The 21,049-nt window shown below is 32.0% G+C and overlaps 1 protein-coding gene across 3 annotated transcripts in view; it reads right to left on the reverse strand.

Moving 5' to 3' along the window:
* LOC118198534 (FGFR1 oncogene partner 2 homolog) overlaps positions 1-4,906 on the reverse strand; it is a 79,737-nt gene extending 74,831 nt beyond the window's left edge. For all 3 annotated transcript variants that reach the window (XM_085822399.1, XM_035370230.2, XM_035370228.2), the window contains exon 1: positions 4,654-4,906. In XM_085822399.1, the coding sequence (XP_085678525.1) occupies positions 4,654-4,684 (31 nt within the window). In that variant the 5' untranslated portion in view covers positions 4,685-4,906. The remainder of the gene's footprint in view (positions 1-4,653) is intronic.
* Positions 4,907-21,049: the final 16,143 nt, after the last annotated feature.

A 21,049-nucleotide genomic window follows, 5' to 3' on the forward strand; every position in this document is an offset into this window, starting at 1 on the left:
CAAAGTTTCATTTTCTGTTTCTGTATCTGAATCACTACTCTCTATGGATGAATCATGATTACTATTAATATTCTTCGTCATCAACATCTTCATCGTCTTCACTAAATGAATCCTCATCAGAAGAAACTGTTTCAAGAAGATTTCTCAATCTTTTCACCTCTTCATTGTAAGGAATATACAACGCCATGCTTACAACGCAAGAAAAACCTGTACTAAAAGCTTGAAATCAAGAAGTGCGAAGTGACTCGCTGAGAAACGCGACTACAGGCTCGGATATGACATGCCCGAACAATGCTGTTCCTAAAAAACCGTTGCACCTGTCACCTCAGGAATTTCTCCCATTTAAGTATGTGACCTTGAACTCAGCTACACCAAGTTTCGTCATTTTGTGAAAGAATGGGTGAGAAATATACAAAAAGAAAAATGGGTTGATCTTTACATTATGGTAACTTGGCAATTTTTTAGCGAAAATTTGGTGACCAACTCTCCTACAGCAGCCCTCTATTTTTTTTCCCCGCCGCCATTTTGTCTTCACGAAGTAAAGACATGTTTCTTTTCTTTTTATCTACTGAACACTTCTACCAACAATCTACTAGCCGAATTACACTTATGCTAGAAATTTTATCTAACAAAACTGCTTAATCATGACAAATATTCACTGTAAAATTGGGGAAAAGTGCACAATACCATACTCCTTACGCGTTTTTCAAAATAACACATACACATAAACCATGTACACGCCGACTTATTTTTACTTAAAAAAACATCCCAGAATTGCACAAAAATGGCATTGCGCACACTCTTCACTATATCCATGTACACTGCTTTTTTCTCATAAATTAGAAAAATTTCACGAAAATACATGACAATTTTCTCAATCTTTAAACGCGGTAAAAAGAACATATATGAAATTACCTGATCGCAAAAAAGTATTTACCCTTTCCAAATATGAACATTTCCACATATAAAATAAATAAAATATCCAAAAACTTTTACCTCTAAATCATCTATTACATTATACATGTCACCAACGAATTCATACCGCAAGCATTACAAATACTTAGTATCAAATATTTAAATTATTTCCATGCACGTTTACTTCAACTTAAACATATACCAAATTCCTACAAACATAAAATTCACAAAATAACTATCAAATTCAAAAACACTACTTAAAATATAAATGAGCACATACATTAAATTAATAAAAATTACCTTACAATCCTAATTACTTTAAACTAAATCATTGCTAATAACAATTTTCCCAATAATACCAAATTCCTTTACTTCCACCTTACATTTAGAACAATGCATAAAAATAATATCCTCAAATAATTAAAAATACTAACTTACCTAATCTTCTTCAGAATCTTGATTACGTGTCCGATAAACTTTTCTTATTTCTGTTTCAGGATCTTTAAAATCATACTTATATTTCACAGCAAGGTACCAGGTAAAATAAATAACTTAATAAAACATCTTTATTTCTATCTCGCACAACCTTAAAGAAACATTTATTACTACCCTTTTCAATACCACTAAATACCCATTTCGAATTCACTTTAGTTACGGCCATGGGATCCAAAAATTCACGAACACTGTTTCACACAACACAGAATAAAGACAAATAAAAAATTTCCAGATTTTTTCCCGACTTCCCCCCTTTTCCGATTAATGAACCGTAATTCGTTCATTAATATCACATGACATATCCCATGATCTCTCATTTCCCTCACACAAAATAATGCGTAATCAGAACTGAGTACTGCTCACATTATTACCAAAGTCCCAGGTAGTAACCTTTATTGCCTCCAAAATGTCGCCAAACTACCAGTTACCATATTGTAAAGATCAACCGAAAAATGCACATGGGTATGACATACCCGTTGCGTGTGCTCGCGGGTTAATTGAATTTTAGTTTCGTACCTCCAATATTCATATATATATACAGTCAAAAGTCGTTGATTCGGACACCCATAATCCGGAATGACCTATAATCCGGACCTCAAAGATACAAACTTTCTGCGCATGCGCGTAAGACCTTTACGGCTGCGAATATGCGTGTGCGCATGCCCAAAATATGTTTACGCGTGTGCGTTTAATGTGTAACAGACAGTATAAGCTAAGCTAAAATTATCTAATTCAGTTAATGTTGCAGATTGCGTTGTTCCTTAATCTTCGAATTGGATCTGGCTTATTATATTTTGCAGACTGTTAGAGCAATTTCATAAAAGTAAGTTTGAACTTTCGATTATGTCAAATAGAATTTCTGATATATATTTACTAATATGTAAAGGGTCTACAAAGCAAAAGTATGTTTCAAAGTCCATCAAACAAAAAGTGGAATTGCTGCAAAAAATGGATAAAGACATATCCTTTGTTTATCTAACCATTCTGAAATCTGTTTATCAATTTTACGCTGCTCTGCGGGGGGAGGACGCTGCGGCGCGCAATGAATTGGAAGTTGACCTGTCAGCACTATCCTAATCTTCAGGGCAGATGTTTTTATCTTATTTGGCTTATAATTCCTTACTAAATGTATTTCATCTCGATGTACTCGTCTTTGATATGATTTAAATCAAATTCCTCATCATTATAATTCGCTTCCGATAGCGAAGAAAGTAAACAAATAAATATTAAACTTTTTTTTTTTTTTTTTTTTTTTTGTAAATTTTGATACCCTTTAGATCATAATTGTTCTTTATTTCATAAATTACGGTTTCATATTTTTAATTTTGTAATTTCTGCCTGCCATCTTACCAGATTTAAACTGATGATCTATAAACCGGAAAAATCAATAATCCGGAATCGCCGAAGTCCCGACAAGTCCGGATTAACGACTTTTGACTGTATATTTTTTTTATTAAAGAAACACAATAAGTTCCCCATAGTATCACATGGGGCTTACAGCAGTAAGTATGAAACACAATACAAAATAAACAGAGGAAAAAACTGAATTAAAATTAAGGATGATTACAAAGTTTCACAATGAACTGACAAAAAGTGTTAAAAGCACTTCTCTCGGAAATAAATTGGTAAAATTCTGGAGGCCAGTTAATATTAAAATTTTTCAGTTCCAGTTTTAAGACTTTTCTTTCATTCTTTTATTTAGGACATAGAAGAAGCACATGTTCAACATTCTCCTCTCCACTGAGGCTACAATCACAGACAGACTCGGAGTTCAACTTAAATCTATTCAAATAACTTGAAATGTCCATGGCCAGTACGAAACTGGGTTAATTTACAGTTTGAGAAGAAGTGATGATATGACAATCTCATCTTGATAGAAGGGAAAAATCTCTTATTTTAAGCTTCCTTTATTTGAATTAATGAATTCGTGGTTTCACGACTCTACGATACTTTCATACATGACCTTCTTATAAAAGGAATTAGGGATATTGACAAAAGTGTAAATTTCCCACTTAGTCGCTGCCTTAGCAAGGAAATCGGCTCCTTCTTTGCCAACAATACCTGTATGACCTCGAACAAATGAAAATGCAACCGAAATATTTTTATCTTTTAGGTTTTTCAGTTCTTTTTTAATCTTGATAATGATATTATTCGAAGAGGAAATACATTTTAAGATCTCCAAGGATGAATGAGAATCAGTACAAATGAGATAGTCTGAAACAGCACTATTTTGTTCAGAGACCCATTTGATGGTGAAGTTAAACACAAAAGTTCAGCATATTCCTATATTTGAGATATCAAATAAATAGAATTTCTTTCTTAATTTGTTTACAAAATGAGGTTTTTAAAAAGCACAGATTACCATATATAAACGCTTTTACAATCAGAATTTCAAATACTTAGCCTGAAAGAACTCGGCCAAGGGGGGTTATAGAGAAAAACCTTTCCTCTATTCAATATGCAAGAACTCCCCATACTTTTTTTTTAAAATTTAAATTTGTAAACAAGTCTGTAATAGCAAAATGCCTTATCTTAATATAAAATGCATAGTCTATATAATAAGTTACAAACTATAAGTTATCTAAGGCACAGCTGCTGTCAGCCTCAAGGACATCACCCTCATTCTACAATGAAGATTCGTAAATAGTAGTCCTTTAAATTTACGAAATTTTAACAGGAAACATCATCACAAAGCTATTTCAGCATAAAGGAAGAAGATAACAAAACAAAGAGCGCATTATTCAGTGAATTTTAAAAGCGTGAAAAGAAAGGACAGTGATGTCTAACTTCAGATTTTTATTAAAACACATGCTTTATTTTTATATCTAAAGCAATTCATGCAGTATTATTAAAAAAACAAAAGTGCATTCATTATCTTTCCATAAACTTTTACTAATGATAACAAACACTTAAAGACTACTTCATTTAATGTCCAGGTTTAACTATTAGCATTTTCATTAATAAAATTTGGCTGCAGTATAATGAATTACTGGCAGTTTACAGACTTATATTAATATTTTGAATAAGAGAGGAGATATAATAAAATTCATGCATTGCAGTGAAAAGGAAATAAATATAAAATATGCAATCAATTATATATAATAATGCAACAGAATTCTTACGGATTAAGAATAAAAATTAACATAAAAAATCAAATTATATATAATTTATCACCATAATTCTTACAAATTAACAATCTCATATATCACTTAATTCTTTAAGAATAGCAGTAAAACAACATACAGAACCCAAGATATGTCAAATTATAGTACATCCCTGCTGGTGACGAGGCCAGGAAGAAACTTATTGACCTAGAAACAAACAGAGCTTCCGTATCGTGGGAAAAATTAAAGTACAATGAATGATGACGATATTAATAAGGGCACAAGTGTTTGAGATATATCTTTTTTTTTTATTTGTTTGAAATATAAAATAAAATAAAGGTCAAATAATATACAGCATAAACATTTTTTATCTGAATAAGTGACAAGCACAGCTCCCGCCAAGGTTTATCAAAGCTAAGCTTCTGCTAAACTTACAGTACGGAAAAATTTTTATGTATAGGTAATACTTTATTCTGAGAAATCTTTTTACCTAAAATTACCTTTTTAAACAACGAGAAGATTAAACATTTTAAATTTATTCTGAATACACGTTGAGATTGTGTTAAAAAGTATGGACCGTGTGCAGATTGTTAAAAAAAAAAAAAAAAAAAAGGCTCTTGTATTTATAAACTTATTTGAAAGAAATAACTAACAAAACTGTTTAATCTAGTTATCTAGAAACGAATTTAAATGTTGTTAATAAAAGTGCACTTTTAACAGAAGCAAATATAATGATGTAAAATACTAGTTTTTATCAGAAAATGGTTAAAGAAGTTTTGGATCGCATACTTCTTATAATATCATAACTTATATAGGATCCTGTTGACCTTGGCAGCAATTTCGGCAAAGCCTTTCGTTGATTAGCTAATGTAGCTAGTTATCTGATATATATGTAGATCATATGAGCAGGAATGTGATATATCAATACATATAAGAAATCGGATACAAAAGTAATTGCCCTGCGTTTGTGTCATAAATGCACATTACTTGACTTTTAATGCTAATTTGGCAACATAACAGCAATCAGTTGCCAAACAAATACAAACTCATCCAACTTTTCTTCCTCACATGATATTTACTTCAGTTGGCATAATGAAATGTCGCCCATATCCTTTAAGTAAGGCCTTAAAGTAGGTAGAGCTACTAGAATATCCTTTAATAAGGCTCCTATATATCTAGACGAGCCTTATCCTTTAAGAAAGGCTACTATAAAGGCTCTACCTTTAAGTCTCTAGTAGCTCTACCTTTAAGGAGCCAAGTTGGCGCAACCAAGGCTGTTTGTTCTCCGATATCCCTGTAGGATTCTACGGTCATCCATAATTGGTGACACTACTTTGCTGGTCGACGGGATAATAAGTAAATACCCTGATATGTCCGCAATGGCTAAAATAAAGCTCAATAAACTAAAGAATTTAAATTATTTTGCTCACTTGAACTGAATAAACTATCTATGAAACTATCTCTATAAAGAAATATTTGGAACTTAGTAAACAAAATAAAAATTAAGGCAAGATACTGAGGAATTATTTTGGGATAAGGTTCGGAGGACAGCCTTAACGCCAAAACGGGGAGAAACTGCTTATTATGGTACACCATGTTATGGTTGTCATCCGATGACGTACTTCTTCTAGGAAGACAGCGTGTTACTCTTTCCCTACTAAGGGATTATCCGTAGCAGCAGATCGGGATATACAAGCGTCTAGCCCCTCAGACGCTAGTTTCCTCCTGGTTCCTCCCTGAACATCTGCGCAGGTTACTGCGCAAGTCGTCATTTTCCTGAAGGCGCCTCGTATTTACTATTATTTACTCTGCTCTTTGACTGCTGTGGTAGCGTGTAATCGCTGATACAGTTCTCTTTTTTTTTATTTTGCTTCGATTATTATATCTTCTGCACAAAATCAAGAAAAACTGCCCATTTCAGGGCCAAATACTTCTGTTTCCTCAGTAGGTGTTTTTGATTCTAAATCGAATCAAAATCAGGAAGGAATAACCGTGTGCGATAATATCAATTGTGGTATGTCTGATAATTCTGATTGTGTTGCGAGTGATATGGTTCATTGTGCAAATGATTTTAGTATAGCTGAGAGTAATTTTGTTTGCTGTGATTGCTTAAAATTTTCAACTATAGATACAATTTGAAACGCCATGCATATAAATTTCATTACAATAATATTACATTAATTGAGTCTCTGAAAACTAAGTTCTAATAGTATGGTTGATTGTGCAAATAATTTTAGTGTGGCTGAGAATAATTTTTTATGCTCTGATTGCTTAAAAACGTACCAAAATAAATGCAGTTTGAAACGCCATACCAACACATTACACTCTAATAATACTACATTATTTATTCTTTAAAAAGTGGTCTATCCCAAGCTACAAATGTGAGGACTGCTATCTGAAATTTAGTGACCTAAAAAATTGGAAATATCATCAAAATAAAATTCATACTTCTAACAGGTAATTTTGTGTGTCCTGTATGTTATGCTAATTTTGAAAAGCGAGAAATAATATTTCATTTCAATAATGTTCATGATGTTGATTTGAATCATACTGAGCTGGAAATTAATTCATTTGATGATTTTTTGGCATAGAAGGCAGAAATTGAAAATAATACGAAGTCAAAATTTCTTATGGAGTAAGCATATTTAATATACATGGTGTAATGCCACTGTTCAGGAAATTTTATATCAGAAAGTAAAGGTTTGCGTCACTTAAAAATCATTGATAGCAATAAAATAAATGCATATTGCCCAGCTGAATTAAAAGTAACAGAACATACAGATGGCAAATGTGTAGTGTCATATCAGAAAAATAGGGCCCGCCAGCGGCCGACCGGTAAAGTCGCTGAACACTGGTAGTTCGGTCCGAGGTTCGAATCCCGCGAACGGACTGGCTGCATGGGCGTTTTCATGGTTTTCCCCATGTGTAACGTGTATACGAACCAGTTTCCCTTGGAAAGTGCGGTAAAATCCTAGTATACGGTGCAGCTTTGGCGCGACTTTGAAAATTATCGCCAACACCAAAAATGATCCAAAGAACGTCTATATATATACTATACACACATACTATATATACTATATAAATAGTATATACTATGTTTAACTGTATATTTTCTTTGAATGACCCGTTAACTACTCATCGTATATGTCCCGTTTTTACTGCTTATCATAAAGTCACCAAAAGTAGCCAAATCCCGTGTGCACCGGATACTGGGATTAAACCGAAAGTGCTCCACGAAGCATCCCTCCCCTTAGGCAGATAGCCCTCAAGGCTTTGCCATAATCTCACACACACACACATATCAGAAAATACATATTGGGCATCGGAATGATTTAGGTCACTTATTTTTAACAACAGACGAAATAAAAAATATTGCATCAAAGATAGCAGCAAAAATTTCTCTGGATAATATTTTAGATGAAATTAGAAATTCTCTATGAGATGCTGGGCTTGAGAAGGTTCATTTACTTACAAAACAAGATTTACATAACATCAAAAAATCTTTCAATTTGTCTTCTAATTCTGTTAAACATGAAAATGATTTGGTTTGTGTAGATATGTGGGTACCTGAAATGCAAAATTCTGAACATCCATGCATTTCATTTTATAAAACCCAGGAATCAACATAGCATGAGTGAATATTGTACACAATATTCATTTCTAAAAGGAAATGATTTTGTTTTGATAATGATGACAGAAGCACAGAGATACTGAAAAAATTTAGTTCTAACTTGTATATGTATTGATGGTACACATGGGGTGAATGCATACAGATTTGAACTCGTAACTTTACTTACAATAGATGATTTGTGCCAAGGATTCCCGTGTGCATTTTTAATTTCTAATCCATGTGATCAGCCAGTGCTATCATTTTTTTTTTTTCATGTATTAAAGAAACTGTTGGGCAAATATAACCACAAATATTTATGTCTGAAATGGGTTTACTACAGAAACGTCTTTTTTGTGCATGGCATATTGGTAGAGCCTGGACAAACAATTTAAAAAAAAAAAGAAAATCAATGGTGTTGAAAAACAGGCAAAAACATATAAAATTATTAGATCTCTCTTAGAAGAACAAGACATTCATACTTTTCATACACTGACAGAAGCAGCAATAAAATTACTTAAAGAAGATCCTGACACTATTGAATTTGTAAATTACTTTGAAACATATTATTTATAAAATACATCTAGCTGGGCATACTGTTATAGACTTCACAGTGGTGTTAACATAAACATGCAAACATAAATATATGCGTGTGTATTGAAATTCAGTAATAAAATTTTAAAGATTTGAAATGATTAAATGTCTATTTAGACAGTTTGTATTCTTTAAACTGCAAATGCAAACTGAGAAACCTCTTGCATTTTTTTCAATAAATCCTTTTACTTAAAGTCCTAAAACATATACAGGTATGGACTAAATTATTTATTATTTTTACTGCTTATTTAATTATATACTTTATAGAAACAAGGATGGGTTTTGCAAAATACTGAAAGGAAAAATTATTTGAAATGAAAATGTGACTGACATCATATTTGTTTTAAAGATTTTAGATAAAAGTGTATTTTTATTTTTTTTTCAGAAACATATTCTTTAATTGCAAAATCATTCCTTGAAGTTATTAAGAACACTCTAATAAATACAATAAAAAACTGAGGAGAGACATTGAAAATTGTAGGAGAAGAAACACATTTTAATTGTAAAATTTTTCTTAAAAAATTTAAATAAAAAAAATTACTAGCAAAAACATTTTTTCAGCTTAAAATTATTTTGTTTCACAAAATCATTTAATAATATTCACAAAAAGTACATAAAAATGCTTTTTTTTTTTTTTTTTTTTTTTTTTTTAAATCATTCAAAAGGTACCGAGTCCCTTGTCGAGTTGAAACCGATATGCACTTGTCTTAACTTTAGTTTTAATTTGAACGATATTTCTGGAATACCTAGCATCAGATAACCTTGTCTGTATTTGTCTATAATTTCCGTATCTTATACAGTTCTATCTAATTTTTTGGGGGATGCTAACACATCCCCAAACATCTATCAATGCGATTGTTTCGCTGACTAGAGCTGGAGCAAACCGCATGTATTCGTTACTGAGTAACGGGTACATCGGTTGACTCGAAGTACCGATTTGGTACTCACAAATTCATTTCGTTACTCGCATCTGTTCGTTACTCGCATCTGTCGTACGATGCGGTTTGTTCGAGTACAAATGATGCGATTGCTATACGAATACGAATGATGCGGTTTCTATGCGAATACGAATGATGCGGTTGCTGTTCGAATACGAATGATACGGTTGCGTCACAATGCGCTCATATTTTTCATAGATAATTTTGAATTTTTTTGGGCATCGGGCAAACTCTTGTTTACATTATGTGTTTTAGTTGAAATACTATTTAGTTGTTGATATTTAAGAAAATGAGCAATTTTGATAGCGTGAAGCGTTATTTTGTATTTGCTTTTTACTATTGCTATTTATGTTTGTAATTTGAAAATTTAGATGATTCATCTTTTTTTTTTCCCTTGAGCGTGCCATAGTCAGATTTTATTGATTTTAAATATTTATATACTGCACTTAGGTATTGTTTATATAAGAATATGCAGGTTAATATAGGTTTTTTACTTCCTTGTATCAAATAAAATGGTAGTAATTATTGTAATCGAGAAAACTTTTGGGTATCATATTTTAACGGAAATATCCGTTTTTGACGATTACGGAATCCATGTGAATTATTTTTTGGGCTGACGCCTGTACGTACGAACACAATGAAGGACTCTCTCTCTTTTTTTTTTTTTTTTCAAAAAAAAATTATTGTTAAATGTAATCCCATTTACTCTAAGCTGATACTTATGACTAATGATTATGATAGTTGATACTTGAAAGGGATTTTTTTCGTGATGTGTAATTACGTATGTATGCATTTTGCATAACTCAAAAACGGTTAGTTATAGAACGTTGAAATTTTGTATATGGGTCCGTTATAACATCTAGATGTGCACCTCCCTTTTTATTGCAATCGGTAATACTACCGAACGTAAATATGTATATATATATCAAATAAATTATAATTAAATGTAAAGTACATATATATATGTCCTTATAATTAAATGTAAAGTACACACACACACACACACACATATATATATATATATATATAATAAAAGCCAAGTAAGGCGAAAATAAAAGCTTTGGCTTTTATTTTATTTAATTATCACTAAATAAGTTACTTGACTTTTATTTTCGCAATCATTGGTTGTAGTCAGGACTTAATTTTTAAAATTGGAAGTGCTGGAGCTCTATGCAAAGCCATCAGGAAAGATGAATAAATAAATAAATAAATAAAAATAAATAAAGTAACTATTACAATAATAAAATAATTAGCAACTAGAATATTAAATGATTATTATTATAATTCAATAAAAATTTAAAGACAAATGAAAATTTAATTAATTCTTAAATTAAAGATGAATAACTAAGTAATGAAATAAAATACCAAACATCGTCTTGTTTGGGGGCTGTAGCAATTTAAGAACTAAGCCGAGCATTAGCTAAATTTAGGCTTTTGATGAGCAAATAATGTACTGTTTACCAGAATATAGATAGAAATTTGGTTATGTAGCCCATTCTTTTAAAACGACTTTTCGTAGCTGCCTTCCACCACCAATTGGTTTTTTTTTTTTTTTTTTTTTTTTTTTTTTTTTTTTTTTTTTCGGTTTCGGTTTATTTGGTTATAGCAAAGCACACTAGGGCTATTGCCTACGGGATGGAGGCTTTCGTGTAGGATTTTTTTAAAGAGAACGGACTCATATGCAAGTTACACACGGGAATAACAATGAAAACGCCCGTGCAGCTAGCCGTTAGCCGGGAATTGAACCCCGGACCAAACTATTAGTGCTTAGCGACTTTACCGCTCGAGCTCTGGTGGGCTCTTTTTCTCTTTTCATTCGCTGTTTGAAAAACGGGTGTCCACTTTACGATAAATTAAGCACCTGTTTACTTCAATTAAAATGGGTTAGACGATGTGACTCTTCCTACTTTAATCTCACTTAGCTTTTGATTTCTAATATTGATTCAATGTTTTCTGTAGACAAAGTATTCTGATTAGAATAATAGATTTCAAACATGTTCAAAAGGTGTGTATCTGAATATAATTAGGTTTTTATAACATAGGGCCCATTTTATTAGTTTCACATAGTTCTAAAGCAATTGAACCACAGCATCGCTGTTTTGAAAGAAAGTAAAAATGTGAGAAAAATATAATGAACATTAATATACAAGCTTTATTAAAAGTAGTCAGCCTTTTAAAACGTGACCGTCTATGCTTTTAGAAGATTTTTGGAGCTCTGTACATTTGCTCTGGCATCTTAAAAAGTGATGTTCAATATCAACGTATGTTTATGTTCTCAAAAATACAGGTTTCTTTCAGAAAGCGACCTCTTAGAAGTCGTCAATAAATGATTCAGTATAATTATTTTCTAATAGACCATAGAATAAATTTATTTTAACGTCAATTTAAAAATGGCTGCTTGTACTAAGAGTTAAGAGCAATAAGACTCTAATTTTTCTTTCGCAATTAGCTATCATGCCAGCTGAATTGTTTTCTACATAACCTTTATTGTGTATAATTGAAATATTTAGCTATGCATTCAACAAATATACAACAAATGAAGACAAATCATTAAAAAAATTAAAATTTGGAACAGTAATGATAATTTTTTTGTTATACATAAAATATTATTAATGAATGATGAATTTGTATCATATTATATATAAATCAAAATTTAAACTCCTATTCCTTTATAATAAATTGAAGAAAAGCTATAAAGAGAATTAATCTTTAAAAACAAAACGAAAATTAAAAAAAAAAATTGTCATATACCTAGAATCTAAAAATGATGAATACTGAATTTTACGACTCATGCGTGTATTTAATTATGGCAAGGCACACTATGGCTATCTGCCTAAGGGGGGATGCCTTCGTGGAGGACTTTCTAAGGGAAGCTGGTTCGTATACACATTACACATGGGGAAAACCATGAAAACACCCATGTAGCCCGACCGTTCGCGGGATTCGAACCTCGGACCGAACTACCAGTATTCAGCGACTTTACCGCTCGGCCGCTGGTGGGCCGTTTTGCGACTCATATAATAATAAATGCATATTCATATTGTAACAGAAATTTTGTTAGAAGTCTAGCATATGTATAGTTATTTGTGATCTTTTAAAACTGTCGTAACATGATGCATATTTATCATTATCGTGAACCGAAACAGTATGCTTTATATCCTTACAAATATACGTGATAGATTTTAATATTTATTTCTGCATATATTTACGTTTCCCAAAGACACGAAAACAAGTCAAGCAGACTTAAGTTCTCTGCTAGTGTAACATAATTTCAGATTCTATGAGCCTTCCAGAATTATTAGCAAAATAGTGGAAATGTCTTTACAAAGTGTTTTTATAAGCAAACAGCAGACGTACACTGAGCAGTGATCAACTGATATATTTCTTAAATGATTTGGTTTAGTTGATTATGACAAAACACACTGGGGCTATGTGACTAAAAGGAAAAATGCCTTCGTAGAGCACTTTCTTAGGAAAGCTGGCTCGTATGGTACGTGGTAAGCTGGCTTGTAAGCTGGTACGGGAAAAAAACCACGAAACGCTTATGAAGCCAACCCGTTTGCCTGAGATCGAACTCAGGTCGGAACTACCAGTGTTCAGCGATTTTACCGCTCGACCCCTGGTAGGCCATTTCTTAAATGAATAAAGGTATACTCATAGCATTATGAAATAACACTGATTGAAATATTTAGTGCTTCACTATTATCTCTAATAAAGTAACATAAAACTTTCCTTACCTTTTATAGATTTCTAAATTTCTTTTAAGTTCTTATTCTTACTCAACCTATACATTTGCGAATGTTTTTATCAATTTTATTGTTAAGTGTAAAAAGCAAGTTGACATTTATAATATAGCATTCCTTGTCTCAACACAGTCTCCACAAGGAGTTTTTGGAGAGGGGATGAATCGGGGAAATTTCACCCTTTCGTCATTAGCGGTTTTGATGAAGGGAATGGGGGAAGCAGCAAACGAAATAACGAATAACGGACAAATAACGAAAGCTAATCTTTAATGCGGTCTCCCAGTTTCTGTATTTGTATTTGGGAAAGTTTTATGGTCATTATGCAAAAATGAAAATTTGATATGGATTCCGCATGACTTCCTTCTACGACTATTTAAATTATGCTTATTTTTTCTGCACTTTATTTAAACTTATTTCCTCGAATTATTCTAACTCAATTAAGCGATACCCGAAGGCAAGTTACAAATGGCATCAAACATTGCAAATTTTGAAATTAAATTTCCTGGTCAATCTTTGTCCTACGAGACTCAAACTTCTTGTATTTTTATTTTTTTCATAACAAGTATAAAACTTTGCCAGATATAAATATAGAAACCAGAAGACGACATTAAAAGTTAGATTTCATAATTTGTCCAAAATTAATTCTTTTTTAAAATTTGACATTGACAAAATATGAATATTTTCGTCATTTAAAATACTTCTGTATTTTTGTTGCACCGTATTTAAACTTACTTCCTCGAGTTATTGACATTAAATTACATTAATTCCATTATCTATCGGAAAATAATTATAGCAAATCATCTATTTACAACATCTCTAAGAGGTCACCTTTTAAGAGATCTCTATTTTTGGGAACATAAACAAACATTGGTAGTGAACATCATCTTTTTAAGACCCCCACATGTAAAATCCTCTAAAAGCATGAATGGTTGCATTTAATGAGGACCCATTACTTTTAATAAGGAATGTAACATTAATCTTAATTATACATGTTTTTTATGTGTGTGCCAAAATAGTGATAACGTACTTCTGTTGCTTTAGAAGTGTATGAAATTAAAAAAATGGATACTATACAACAAAAATGTTATTATATTCAGATACACACCTTTTGAACACGTCTGAAATTCATTAGTCTGCTCAACATAATTTGTCCGCATAAAATATTAAATACTAATATTAAAAAATCAAAAGCTAAGTCGAAGTAGAAGCAGTTATCTGTTCTAAACCATTTTAATTGAAGTAAACAGACGTTCGCCTTATCGTAAACACCTATTTTTCAAACAGCGGATGAAACGGGAAAGAGGGAATTGGTGGGGGAAGGCAGCGAACGAAATAACACTTTTTCGAGCTGGGGATGAAATGATAAAGGACGAAACGATACTAAGCCAATACAAGATCTGGTATTTTACTTTATTATTTAATTAGTCATCATAAATTTAAAAATTATTTTAATTTTTATTTGTTTTTACATTTTTATTAAATTTTACTTATAAGTATTTTATATTTCAGTTGCTAATTATTATGTTACTTTAATTATTCATTATTTTAATCACTATTTTTTATTATTTTAATTATTAAGTTTTTTAATAAGTAATTTTTTTTGTTATTTTAATTACTAATTAATGTTATTATTGTAATATTTATTTCCTTTCTTTCTTTATTTTTTATTTTATTTTTTCCTGTTTTCCTGACGGCCTTCCGTAGGCCCATCTGACTTTAGAAACTAAGCCCTGACAGCAATAGAAAAATTAATAATGAATCCAGTGCACCAAAAAATAATAGCCAAAATAAAGTGAATTATTTCTACCCAAAAATGCGACGCAAAACTCCCTATCGCAGCACTACCCAGTTCCCGTGGGGTAGAATAGATCACGTGATTCAATGCAATGCGACGTTTCAAGGCCCTTTTTAGGGCCGTAGACCGATAAAATAGGCTCAGGATACGGATACCGATCGATTTTACCGAAAGTAACGAGTAACGATACGATAGTAACGAGTACTGGTTCACCGAGTAACGAATACATACGGGTACACAATTTTTCGTTACTTCTACAGCACTACAGTCTATGTACACCATGGAGGTAGGAAAGGGAGGAGGGGCCATTCCGCGCTAGAAGTGAAGCACTGCTTTGAAGCTTGGGTCACCAGACGGGGTGTTCTTTGTTTACATTCAGAAGCTCGCTTGACAAGATTCTGATAGTATTTCGACACACGACAGTTCCATAGAAATCGAAAAAGGGACACTCTCGCATGAAAGAAACATTCATAGTGTGATGGATAATAGCAATTTGTATAGTTTACTGACATTTACGCAAAAATCACATCTTGGTTATTTTTCGATAACTAACAACAGCGATTTTGATTATGAATTTGTTTTATAAAATTCTAAGCTGTTGCACTACAAAAATATAGATTTTAAGAAAATTGCTAAAAGAGATCTGCCAAAATTTATTTTCTAGAAGATTTGAAAAGTTTGAAACTTGATGGCTAAATGTAAATATAAAATTATGTATGTTAAAATATTTGTAATTGGGCACATAGGTCAGATTAAGTTTTTATTAAATAGAGTAACGCATGCAAGGGCTATCTGCCTAAAGAGAGAGATGCCATCGTGGAGGAATTTTGAAGAAAAACTGACCTTTGAGTAGGTATTAAAAATAATACTTATAATTTTCATTCAAATTATATTCATATATATTTTTTATGTAAAACTTTCGGGTGTATGCTAAATTAGTGTAAATTACTTTACACAAAAAATATAGTGAATGCACAGAAATTAAAGATTTGCACATGCCGGAAATGATAAATAGGAAATATGTATGGGTATTTATGCATGTGCTTGCGAAAAGCATGTATCTGCCTTTGACAAAATACTTAAATATTCATTAAATTATTTATAAATGTATTTGAAATGAAGAATTTATTCACTTATAAACAACTGTGAAAGTACTGTGAAGAAATCTAATGATTAAATTTATCTAATTTATAATAATTATAAATGTTATCTAAATATATAATAACCTTAATATTGATTTGTAAACATAAATTGAAATCCTGTTGACAAATACGTTATAAAACTATTTAAGCAAGAATTGTTCGTATTGGAAAGCAATCTGTTAAAAGGTATTGTAAAGCAAATGCTATGAGATGCGCACTTAAGAACGTAATAAAGAGATTTGGAATATGTATTGTTGAAATGAAGGGTAAAAAAAAAAAAAAAAAAAAAAAAAAAATTCTGACAAGTATAATTAAAAGAATTATTCCCTTTACATTTTATAATAACTCAGTTACAAGTTTTAAATAACACTTAAAAAAAAAAAAAAAAAAAAAAAAAAAAAAAAAAAAAACTTATTTTATTCCCTTTCAGAAATGTTCAGAGAAAGTCAAATACTATTTAATACCTATTTAATTATTAGGAATTAGCGAAATACTTTAAATAAGTATTTCGCTAATTCCTAATAATTCTCTAATTTAAAATGAACCGAATAGAGCATTAATTATAAATTGACTTACATTTTTCGATTTAAAAGAAGAAAAAAAAATCATGTCATATTTAAGAAAGTATTTTAGGAAGAAGCTCTATAAATAGAAAAGAAATAATGCATAATTTTAATATTAATAATACAATAAACTTTTATCTTAATTTTTGTACCTTTACCGAATAAAATCGAATTACCTTAATTTTTTTTTTTCTAATGTAATTAACGAAAACTTGTGAAAATATTTCATTCAAATTAAACCATTCAGAGAAAACTGTCCTGTGAAAAGTATAGCATTTAATTCCGTTCAGAATGAAATGTTGTTTAAAAATATGTTGTTTTCACATACTTAGGACTCTGAAGTGTTGTAGAAAAAGAAAATATATACATTTATATGTATATTTGCGACGTAATTACAAAATATTTACACCCGAACGCGTCAAATCCCATAGAACTCAATGGTAAATGACCCACTGTTTTGGTCACCACGTAGGGATCGCCGGTGCTTCAGAGCAGGGTACGGAGAAACTTGTTTAGGGCGACTCCATCTTACTTCCTACCTCCATGATGTACACCGCAAAGCAATGGCTTCCCAATTGAGAATCCAAACCTCGAGAACATCACGTAGGCCTACTAACTTTGACGTCACACTTGTTTCTACAACCTGTCTATTGGCTTTATAATCTAGGAGGCACTGCCAGGGACAACTGAAGATTTCACGCCTCCTACTGCTCGCCAAGGATGGAAAAGATTTAATTCTAAAATGTCGTAACATCAGTTTGGCGCCCCTTGGATTCTGCGCCCGGGAACAGATGCCCCCCTTGGCCCCCTCTAGCTATGCCCCTGGGAACACAGAAAGAATGAACTAAAACAAACATGTTTAGAATTAGTAGATTCATTAAAATCTGACAAACAATGTGATGTGTTAAACAAGATTCTAAAATCAGCACCACTACAACTAGAAGCGGCTGATATGTTCAATGCACAAGAAATACATTTCCCAAGTGCTAATAAAGATATTCCACCTAATAAAAATATAATACCCAAAAGATTCTCAAATACAAAACGAAAAGGGAACTGACAAAATAGTAACATCACAGAATGAAGATAATAATACAATTCTAAAAATTATTTTGGATCGCAAAAATTTCACACATAATAGCACAGAAAAAATTAACATATCTAGTGAAAAATACAGTCAAAAGTTGTTAATTCGGACACCCATAATCCGAAATGATCTATAATCCGGACCTCAAAGCTACAAACTTTCTGCGCATGCGTAGTTTTGACGCATGCGCATAGGCGTTTACGCGTGCGAGTAAGACCTTTACGGCCATGAATATGCACGCGCATAATACGTTTACGCATGCGCATTGAATGTATAACGGACGGTATAAGCTAAGCTAAAATTATCTAATTCAGTTAATGTTGCAAATTGCGTTGTTCCTTAATCTTCGAATTGGATCCGGCTTATTATTTTTTGCAGACTGTTAGAGCAATTTTATAAAAGTAAGCTTGAACTTTCGATTATGTCAAATAGAATTTCCGATGTATGTTTACTAATATGTAAAGGATCTACAAAGCTAAAGTATGTTTTGAAATCAGAAATCTGTTTATCAATTTCACGCTGCTCTGCGGCAGGGGGGGGAGAGAAATGCCGCGGCGCGCAATGAATTGGAAGTTGTATCTGTCAGCACTATCCTTATCTTCAGGGCAGATATTTTTATTTTATTTGGCTTATAATTCCTTACTAAATGTAGTATTTCATCTCGATGTACTCTGTCTTTGATATGATTTAAATCAAGTTCCTCGGCATTATAATTCACTTCCAAAAGTGAAGAAAGTGACAGAGAGGTTATTGAAAACTAAAACATTTCGATTGACAAATTAGTCGGTATTCTCGACACAGCAATTATAGGACATGAACAGCGGAACTTTGTTACTAAACAAGAAATTATGTCTGTTTAATAGAATTAAAGAGAAAGTATTGTCACATGAAATGAAGCAACTTAAATTGAAAGAAATGTTTAATAAAGTAAACAAATCAATATTAAGCTTTTTCTTTTTGTAAATTTTGATACCCTTTAGATCATAATTGTTCTTTATTTCATAAATTACGGTTTCATATTTTTAATTTTGCAATTTCTGCATGCCATCTTACCAGATTTAAACTGATGATCTATAATCCGGAAAAATCGATAATCTGGAATCGCCGAAGTCCCGACGAGTCCGGATTAAAGACTTTTGACTGTATATATTTTAACAATAGTCATTAATACCTATTCACAATTCCTTTTGTCCATTTTTATTATCTAAAACATCTTCTTTCAACTGCCTGTAAGTGTTTTATATGTTAGATGATATTTTTTTCTTATTTATATAATATCTCTCTCATTCTTCAGAACTTCTCTTTAATAATAAGATAATTCCCACTCTGATCCTTAAAATGATCAGGAACAGATGTAGAAGTTCAGAACAGGGTTTTAAACCTTTATCTTAGGTCCTCGTGATAGGCTGATGTATTCTGTGATTAATGCGTAAGTCTATTTTTGTTCATCCTCCTTCCTCCCCCCCCCAAGTCCAACAGTACCAAATATTGTCCATACAATCAATCATTCATTGACTTTTATACTGTTCAGTCAATAGATTATTACCAAACGTTTTAATGTTGATAAATATATTTTGGTGAAACTAAGTCAATCCCAAATTTGAACAATAAGCAATATTTTCTACTATTTAATATTTGTCAAGTTTTTTTATTTTCTAATTATTCAACTCCATGTACATTCACATGTTGTGCACTGGCCATTTTATTATGTGTAGAATTGTTTAAAACTAACTGAACATTGTAAAAATCTCATCACAGTTTTGTGAATTGCCACATGCTGCTACATTTTTATTTTGGGGTTTTAATTATTAATAACATTAACTAGTAGAAACCTTAATTTTTTTAATGCTAACTAGCTTTACATACCTGGTATTCCTGTACCTTGAATAAGGCTTACTTGTACATTATGTAAACTTGTATTTTGTGCCAATCAGTCCCCCTCCCCACACATGTTGATGTCAGCTTTTATTCGTATTCCTTACATTTTGTAGCAATAATTCATAAGTTTGTCTTATGGATATCTGAGATATGAAGGAATATGTAAAGAACGCGTCCCCCCTTCGGGGCCGAATTTTGAAAACGTTTGAAATTGGTTTTTAGGTATTCATATTCCATACATTTTAACTCTTTCGCGTCGAAGTCGCCCCAAGCGCCCGAGCATTCAGACATCGGCTGGATGCCCGAAACACCTGAATAATTTCCTACCCAGTGCTTTCCCCCATCACGTTACTGCATTACTCATTGCTTTCAGGTGTTGTTAAATCACATGTCAATCATTCTTTTGAAGCTACTAAAAGTAGCTTCCTTGTTTCCTTTGTTCCTTCCTTTCCTTTGTTTACTGTCAGTGTTTACCTTTTGATGCCCGAAGTTGCAATCCCGTCCCAAGGGGGAACTTCACGCAGTGTCTAAGCGTCGAAGAAAGAAGTTCTCGCTTTACTTAAGTAAGGCTATTGTTAGCACTGTAGTATTCAACTTGTCATGGGGGGAGGAAAAGCATTCCAGGAGAAATTCTTAGATACGGGCGTTTTTGATGTTTGGGGAATTGAGATTTTGCCCTCTCTCGATGCGAAAGAGTTAAAGCAAGAATTTTATGTACATCTGTTTCTTCCTTATATGAAAAAACATAGAAACACGTTTTGCTCGCCGAATCTTAAAAATTGCTTCTTAAATAACATCTTCGGTACAAAAGGAATAAGCTCCTAAGTTTTGATATCTCTAATAGCTTTGGGCGATGATCTGTAGGTGAATAAATCAGGAATTCTTCCTTTATGTATAGATTTATAATGAAACATCTGAACAAATAAATATGTATACCAATTAAAAAGAAAACTATTTCAGATAAACTAATAAAAGAGATTAATTTACACTCAGTAATGCGCACCAAGTTTGCAACGTTTTAAACGAGTGTCGGTTTAAAAAAACGGCTTTGACCACTCCAAGCTTTTTTGAGTAAACACGCTGCGCGTGAATCTGCACAAATGATCAGGGAGGAATCAGGAGGAAACTAGCATCTGAGGGGCTAGACGCTTGTGCCTCGTGCCAGTAGCGTGGTTGCAGTGGTCCGAG

This window comes from Stegodyphus dumicola, chromosome 8, assembly GCF_044657685.1.
Source record: "Stegodyphus dumicola isolate Sdum_Otavi_A_Nest chromosome 8, ASM4465768v1".
NCBI classification, from domain to species: Eukaryota; Metazoa; Arthropoda; class Arachnida; order Araneae; family Eresidae; genus Stegodyphus; species Stegodyphus dumicola.